We start from the raw sequence: 8,575 nt of genomic DNA on the forward strand, positions 1-8,575 counted from the left end.
CAACAAGCGGCATGCCTATGTCATTAGTTTGCTCCCCCATTGTACGCTTTGTTTAAGAGAAGTGTGCATAGGTGGGGCTAGGGTATGGACCAAAACTATTGGATTGTCTCTATAGTCTTTCAGCATTGCCACGCATGGCAACACTGAAAGAGGGAAACTGTAGACACCCCATTTCGTTCTGACCTATACCCTAGCCTCCCGGTCTAATTGACGGGAAATCGAATTACTACCAAAATGATCAGCGGCATGTGTGGAACCCAATGACTTAATAGAGCCCAAAATGTCATCCAAGAAACCAAGCCTAAGCCCAAAATCCATTTTCAAGCCCAATACCCATTTTAAAGCCTAATTTCCAAAGGGCTTACAAAATGTGTGTACGCTAGGTATATGATGCATATGAACCCAATCTACGGCATACGCACCTTTTGGTCAAAAGCCTAAAATTACTCATTTCCTTTTTGGTGGGATTTTTTGGTCAATCAGTTTGACCAATTGACTGACTAAAATGTCCAACCAAATCCTAACCTCCACTAAGCCTATAAATACTTCCACTTTCCACCACCAAAATGATCCTACTATTCACCCATAGTAGAAGCTATGCCAAAATTACTCCAAAATACTTATATAGTCTTAAGTTTCTTTATCAGACCCAAAAAAGAACCTTTATCCAAGTTGTTGATTCACACATAAAGCTACGGTAGCCGATTCCAGCCAAGGGATCGATCAATCTACATCCCTGTTAGGTATTAAAGAGGTGAGATATATGTCTTTTCCATGACCATATCTCCCTCTTTGTTTTTCTCTTTATCTATACTACTATTTAAGGAGCTTCCCCGGTTTGGAGTCTTCATTTTAGATGCCTAATATACCCTTAAATTCACCTACATAGAAAGTTTAAATAATATGGTTAGACATGTAAAATTGCTAATTTAAAAACTCCTAAATTTTAGCTAAATTAAAAAAAAAAGTTTTCCTCTATCTTAGGTTCTTCTCTCTCTCAAAGATAACCCCTTATCCATATTCCTTAAAATTAGGTACTTCCACTTCTCCTTATTTCTTCTAAACAAATCAAACACAAATAAATGTCTTCCTTCCTCATATTTAATTTTTTTATTTATTTTTTATTTTTTTATATAAACCTCTCTTTTTCTCTCTCAAATGAAGGACCTACAATGTAATTCTCTTAGTGCTGTTTATTTTTTTTATTGCTTATTTGATTTTGATTTATTTGTTATAGAAATAGTAAGAAAAGAATTTGAAATAATAAACATTGTATGATAACTATTTTTAGGGTTATTGGACCAATTGAAGCTGTTGTATATCTACTTTTATGGTGGCAAAAGTAAGGAACTTAGGACCAAATGAGATTGAAGTGAGACATGAAAAAGATTCAAAAGATTGCACTGTTTTCTTACCCCATTTGCTTTCTTTTCTTTTCTTTTTCCCATTTTTGTGCCTCTCAATTCTACTTAGAAGTTATTATTTGTTGTATATGAGTGAGTTACATGTGTGAATAGATTTTTTTTTTTTTTTTCCCAAAATTTTTGCATTCATTTTGTTATTTTGTAACTCTGAACTATAAAATTTTGGGTTAAAAAGTGTAATTATTTACTTTATTGTAATGCAATAGGTTTGTCCATGATGATAGGTTCCAGAAGGTAAGGACATGGAAATAGAAGAGATAAAGTAGGATGAAATTATTGTGAAAAATAAGGCCATGAGTCAATGCTTAGTATTTGTAGGAAAATGTGTAAACCCGACCTAAAAAAAAAAAGAGCGTCTTTGCACGTGCGAAGCGTGTGTGGTGAGGCTAATGTGGTTTATTATTGTCTTGTGTTCTTTTTATTTGTTGTTTTTTTACATAGCCTGTGATATTTTGTTCTTGAGTGTTAACATGTTTACGTGTGCTTCATTTCTATTTTCTATGCATGACACAAACCTGGGAATTGGGTTGGAACCCTAGATGTGTACGTTAGCATAATGGTGCGTACACATTTCTGGGCAAACCCCATATTCTATTTTTATTTTATTTTTTGTTTATTTACTTTTTTATTTTACTGATGTTGTATATATATTTTTTATTTCTTTTTCATATGGTTTAATTTGCTATTTGTATGTATATATCTCCTTGTTTGGTTTCTTTTCTTTTTAGTTAATAAATACAAAAAATGCAATTTCATTTCAAATAAGTGGCTTACAATTTCATTTTAATTTGATTAGGATTAGTCAGGGCTTTTGATTAAGTTTTCTCCAGCACGTTACTTGAATTTGTTGATGTACATTAGTTTAGAATTTATTGCGTGTGAGATATCACATATTTTGATGCTTTGACTATTTCCTCCTGAAGTGTCTTTTATAATCAAATGGGTAAGGATTTGAACAGGCAAGGATTTGTTTCCAACTAAAACTTATGCCCGTGGACTTGACTAAATGAGATACTATGGCTTAATTTCATCAATTCAAATGGCATTGAATGTGGTCTTGCATATTAAGGTGATATAGTAATTCTTGGTTTGATCAAGTGTTATTAGTTTCCTTTGCAGCATGATAATGTTTATTTCCTTCTTATATCTAAACATGACAGCCAATGTATCTTCCCTTGCATTGTTTCCTAATTTAATCTTGTGCCTGGACATGCATTGCCAAATATCCTCAATTCCTCATGGAGTTTGGAAATAAATTATTGCATTTAATTGGGTAATCAATGACGATTAAAATGTGATTGCATGATTTATTTTTCTTCCTTTTTTAATATGATTGACATGCATTATAATTTCCTTGGACATTGGTCTTGATTGAATTCGAAATTAAAATTGATTGGTTTTTTCAAAAAAAAAAAAAGATTGGTCAATTCAAGGGAAGTCTTCAGATAGCACTTAAAAAGATAAAATCTTTCCTGATCAATGAGAATTAAATCTTTTGTCAACTATTTCAATGATGAGATTTTGAAAAGAAAGTGGTCATAAATTCTTTTAATTCTAAAAGATTTTCTTTTGGAAATTAATTGATTTTAAATTAGGAAGGGAATTTGGCAAGTAAAAAAAGATGGTTGGACATTAAATTTTCACATGTCTACATGCTTTGATGATTAAATGCTCACATGCGCACACACTTGGATGATGATATGTTTATGCTTGGATGCTTACATGCTCGTGTGCTCACATGCTTTGATGATCGCGCTTAAATGCTCTGGTGATTGGATAGTAAGTTGTATGCGTGCTCGGATGCACATGTTCATATGTTCACATGCTTGAATGCACACATACTCACATGCTTCCATGCTCTTCTGCTCACATCTTTGGATGTTTACATGCTTGCACGTTCACATGCTCACATATCTGGATGCTTCCATGTCTACATGCTTGGACATCTTGTACTCACATGTTTGGATGTATGCATGCTTACATGTTCACATGCTCCTATGCTCACATGATTGAATGTGTATATGCTTATACATTCCTTTGACCTTCACAAGATTGATTGCCTTTCACATTATCCTTTTTCTGCCTTCTGTTTTATATTGACTCACATGACCTGTAGATGAACTCTAGGGCTTTGAGGCATCTGTTTGTTCACACAAGTTCATTAGGTAGATCTCATTCGACCATTATCCAATAACGATATATGAAGGCTAGCTACAGTTGGGTAGGCTTGGGGTGCCTAACCTCTTCCCATTTTATATCCTAACTCCAGACTTAGTTTGGTAGGTAGACCTTCATGAGTCATGTTTTGGTTTCCGGACCTATAAACAAGTAGCAACTCCTCTGTCTCTTTTTAAGAGGCTTTGCGTACTCCTAAGCTTGTGCTAACTTTAAGTCTAAAACCGTTTTTAAGGAGATTAAGTATCGCGTACCCCGCCTTTGCAAGAAAGAATCGACATACTGATGTGTCATAAATGAGGGTGACTAATAGAGGTCGTGATTTGGTAGTTATGTGAAGTTCATGGAGTAAATTGGCCAAATAATAGTTCAACGGGTGTCTGGACCACTACCTTAATGTTCAGGGGGGGTGTTAGAGAATTTTTTCCTTTTTATTTGTATATGGAATTGTATATTCTACCATTTAAATGACACACGATGTAGAAATATTCTAATATAAATTTTTTAAATATTAAATATAATCTAAATTTAATTAAAAATATATTAGAATAATGATGCATTAAATTCTTAGATCTATAAAACTTAAGTTGTACAAAATTAAAAGGTCAACCAAATATGAAATGTCTTTGGTTTTATATGTATTATATATTATAGATTATAAATAAGTAACATTTCAATGTTGAGAATGACAATCCATTGGCTTATCGCCTTGACAATACAGTGGCCACTTTAAGAAGCACATAAACAATTAAAAATGCATGTCACTCACGGAAGAACTAAGGAGCTCGATTAACTGATAAGATATGATATGGTTTTCCAAATATGATGTCAATTTTTTTTTAATGCTCTAATCTACTAGAAAAAGGGTTGGCTGAATTACTAATTTAGTCGGAAGACTAAATTAGTAATTACAAATAAATTTGAAATTAAAGAGAGAACGCTAAAAATATTCTATCTTGAAAGAAAAAACTTGCAGGATTTTTCTCTCATTCTTGAGTGATGATTAGAACGAAATGAGTAAATCATAAAGGAGTGGAATCAAAATATAAAGAAATACTAAGATTTGAAGGGAAATTGTTAATCAAATTCTATCTCAATTAAATTTGATTAACACTTTGCATAAATATGGTAACAAATAAATTTAGAGTTGAAAGATATAATTTTTAATTTTTCCCATTTTTGAATAGTTAATAAAGGGAGCTGAATAGCCAACAGAAAATAGCAAGGTGGGATGACTGAGAAATTAAATAAAAAAGGATGCCTTAATTAAGGTATTAAGAGAGGGAGAGAGAGATTTGTCTTTATATATATATATATATATATTAGGTGGCAGACCCATATTTTTAGGAGTTTGATTAGAAGAATTACAATTAATAGTCATAAAATAAAATTTAAACTTGACATAATTAGCTGACGCCCATCATTTATAAGGTAGTTTTTTTTTTTTTTTTTCATTAACCCATTATTTTAGCAGTTATTTTTTTTCTTAATTATGAATTATTTTTAGAAATATTTTAATTTAGAATTTAGGAGTCCAATCATTTTGTTCTTAAATAAAATTTCATTTCCTTATAAAGTGAGAACCTTCGATGTAAAGTTAATGCACAACCTCAGTCATTTCAACTTTCACTTATATATAAGCTGTGGTATATTTTTGAACACATAATCAAAGAGTGGGAGAATGTATACTAGAAACTTTTTTGATGTACCAATTGTATTTTGTTTCTTATTGACCTAGCTCATTTTCATGCTTACTTATCTTGGAGCCAATGGCTTTAGCATCAAGCTCATCCCAAGACACTCTATTGATTCAATGCTCTTTCCAAAAAATCTAAGCCTACTAGAAAAACACTTCAGAATTGCTAAGCTTTCTAAAGCTCGAGCTCTGCATTTCGAATCCATGGGTTTTGTAGATGCGATCAACTCAACAAAGCAAGGCATTGAAGCGCTACAACCTAAGATAGAGTATTCCTTGGGAAATTTTTATATAGCTCAAATGAACATTGGCACACCACCATACTCTGCATTATTGCTATTGGATACTGGTACCGATAACACATGGGTTCAAGCTGCTAAGTGCGCCATATGTTTCCCCTTAAAATATGAAGGTTTCGATTACCGTAAGTCTGAAACAGACTATGCTGCAGCTTGTAAACATCTCCTTTGTGTTCCCAAAATATGTAAAAATAACATGTGCCTTTATGAGTCCGTATATATTAACGGATTTAGTTCCACTAAGGGTATTCTTTCGATTGACACATTCACATTCCCTTCCAATGAGGAATCTGTAAGCTTCCCAGATTTAGTTTTTGGTATGGGCTATGAAAATCAAAATATTAAATTTAGTCGAAAAATAGGAGGTGAGAATGTAATAGGAGGAATTTTGGGTATGGGATCAGGAAGACGATCAATCCTAAGCCAACTACAGTTGGTGGCCAACCTACGTTTCTCATATTGCCTTCCTTCATGGAACAATGAAGCGGGACCTACGCATATTTACGTTTTGGTGATGATGCACAAATTAGTGGAAATACTCAAACAATGGTACAATCAACACCAATGTAACCCAATGTAAATAGATACTATGTGACAGCGTTGAGTGTTTTCATGAATGAAGTGCTGCTTCCAATAGATGTAACTGTGTTTCAATTGAGAGCTGATCGTACTAATGGATTTGTTATTGATTCAGGAAGTGGAGCAACTTTTCTTGTTCCGAAAGCATATAACGTTATCACAGAAGAGATGATTAAATACTTCTTGGCATATAACTGGCATCCCATGGAGATATCAGACCTAGTACCATATGACCCTTGTTATAATGTCATACCAAGTGGAGATAAAAAATTACCAACATTAAAAATTCGTTTTATTGGAGCAGACCTTGATCTAGATTCTAAACGAATCTTCGAAGTAATTGACAATATGTTGTGCATGATTATCATGCCTATTAATGAACGAGGACCAAGTCTTCTAGGGGCATTTCAACAAGTAGATTATCGATTCTTGTTTGATGTTAAAGCATCTTTATTGTCGTTTGCCCCTGAGAAATGTCAATTTAATTAGAAGGAAAAAAATAAATTGAATAAAAAAACTTAGGAAAATTTAATATACATTGTAATTTCATTTTTCTTTGTAAGAGGTGGGGCTATTATCGTAAGTGTAAAATTTTTAGCAATGTTATTAATTTCGTTTCATTCCAGCCGGAACGACTGGAATATCTTGTACCGGCATGCAATTCGGTATTGTAGTACCAGTTGGTCCATCTCGAGTCAAATTCCGGCTAGTTTCGGGACGTTTCAGCCATTCTGGTCAATTTCGGCCGTTATCAGATTTTAGCTTTAAAAAAAAGAAAGTAAAACACTTTACAAACCCATCAATCTCAGGTGGCCACCATGTCTGGTTGCCGTTTTCCTAAATGAACCCAACCCACTTCTTCTTCTCCGTTTCGTATCCACCGGTGAGTGGTGTCTACTTTTTTATTTTATGTTGTCCTTAGGGCACATATTAGTAAACCATTTTAGAAAATTTTTTATGAAAAAACTAAAAAGTAATTAGTTATTTTGACAGTTTTTTCAATTCCCCATAAAAACTTTTCGGTTAAGGGCACACATTAGCCGGACCCTTTATTTGATTTCAAGTTTCAACTTTCACTTGCTTCCTCAGTGTGAGCCACGTGATTTTTTGGAAATGACAAAGGAAAGTTAAAAAAAAAAAAAAAAAATTTCCAAAATAAGTGTCAGACCTATTAATTTTATTTCCCTTCAATAAGTTTTTATTTTCCCAATAATCTAGGTACAATAGTACATGTTAATTTATTTATTCTAAAAAAAGAGGTATTATTATCTATACTGCTATTTAAGGGGATTCTCCTATTTAGAATCCTCAATTTTGATAATAAAATACTTTCAAATTTACCAGTTTGTAAAACTTAAATAGTAGGATTAGACACGTAAAAAAAAGCCACATTCAAACCCATGATCAAAATTTTCTCCAAAAAAAAAAAAAAAACCATGTTCAAATTTTCCCTAAAAGAAACCTACATTCAAATTTATCAAAAAAAAAAAAAAGAAAAAGAAAAGAAAACCACTTTCAAATCCATAACTCAGATAACTACTCTACTAACAAAAATTGAAAGTTAAAAACAAATCCAAAAAATTTCAAATACCACATCCAAACCCAACTCACGTTCAGATTCTTAAAAAAATAAAAACAAAAAAATTGTTATCTTTGACTAGCCTCTGAGCATGCGCTCACATGCATGCTTAGAGACTTTTCTATTTGTATGGGTAAAGATTAATGATTTGCATTTATTATAATTTGGGATTACTACATTATTCGATCACAAAAATATCTAGGAGTGTGATGAATGTTATGCGTTTGTAGGTGATAATTTTACTTCACACACCTAGATTTTTTTGTGATTGATAAATGTTGTAATCCCAAAAAATGAATACACTCACACACAAACTAATGATTTAAAATATTATTTTGAAATTCATTTTTTGGTCCTAGCTTCATCATACCACTCCCGACTGTAATTAATAATTGACAAATGTGAAACAGATGCAAAAAACCCAAATTTAGATGAACGAAAATTTATAGAGTTCATATCATTCATTTTTTGTTTTTCTATTAATTTGATAGCTAACTGTTTAATTTTAGAAATAGTGAAATAATAAGATTTAGAATAGCAAGTAGCAATCTAGAGAACCAATAACAACATGAAAGCGAAAACAAATGATAGAAATTCACAGGTCTACTTACAAAATTTAACTATTGGAACCTGATATCCTATAAAAAAAAAAAAAAAAAATACTCAAAGAGACACACTTCTCTGCAAACTACCTTTGCTTGATCTCCACAGCCTGTGAGTTGATTCCCCAAAATAGAGACCCATGAGAGAGTTAGAGAAAATCAATTTTATGCTTCTCTATATATATATATATATTTAAAAAAAAAAAAAAATTTAAATCCCT

The 8,575-nt window shown here is 32.2% G+C and overlaps 1 protein-coding gene across 1 annotated transcript; it reads left to right on the forward strand.

The window, feature by feature from the left end:
• The first annotated feature begins 5,499 nt into the window (after positions 1–5,499).
• On the forward strand, positions 5,500–6,662 carry LOC115980327 (aspartic proteinase nepenthesin-2-like). The gene is made up of 2 exons (XM_031102589.1): positions 5,500–5,986; positions 6,217–6,662. Exons 1-2 carry the CDS (start codon positions 5,500–5,502, stop codon positions 6,660–6,662), a joined length of 933 nt encoding a protein of 310 aa, XP_030958449.1.
• Positions 6,663–8,575: the final 1,913 nt, after the last annotated feature.

The sequence above is a fragment of the Quercus lobata genome, chromosome 3 (assembly GCF_001633185.2).
Source record: "Quercus lobata isolate SW786 chromosome 3, ValleyOak3.0 Primary Assembly, whole genome shotgun sequence".
Classification (NCBI taxonomy): domain Eukaryota; kingdom Viridiplantae; phylum Streptophyta; class Magnoliopsida; order Fagales; family Fagaceae; genus Quercus; species Quercus lobata.

What these genes read in the sequence shown, in the direction of transcription:
- LOC115980327 (XM_031102589.1), top strand. Translation starts at nt 5,500, where the DNA reads ATGGGTTTTGTAGATGCGATCAACTCAACAAAGCAAGGCATTGAAGCG. An exon ending in TGTAATAGGAGGAATTTTGG is followed by an intron (nt 5,987 to 6,216) that starts GTATGGGATCAG and finishes TCATGAATGAAG; the next exon opens with TGCTGCTTCCAATAGATGTA.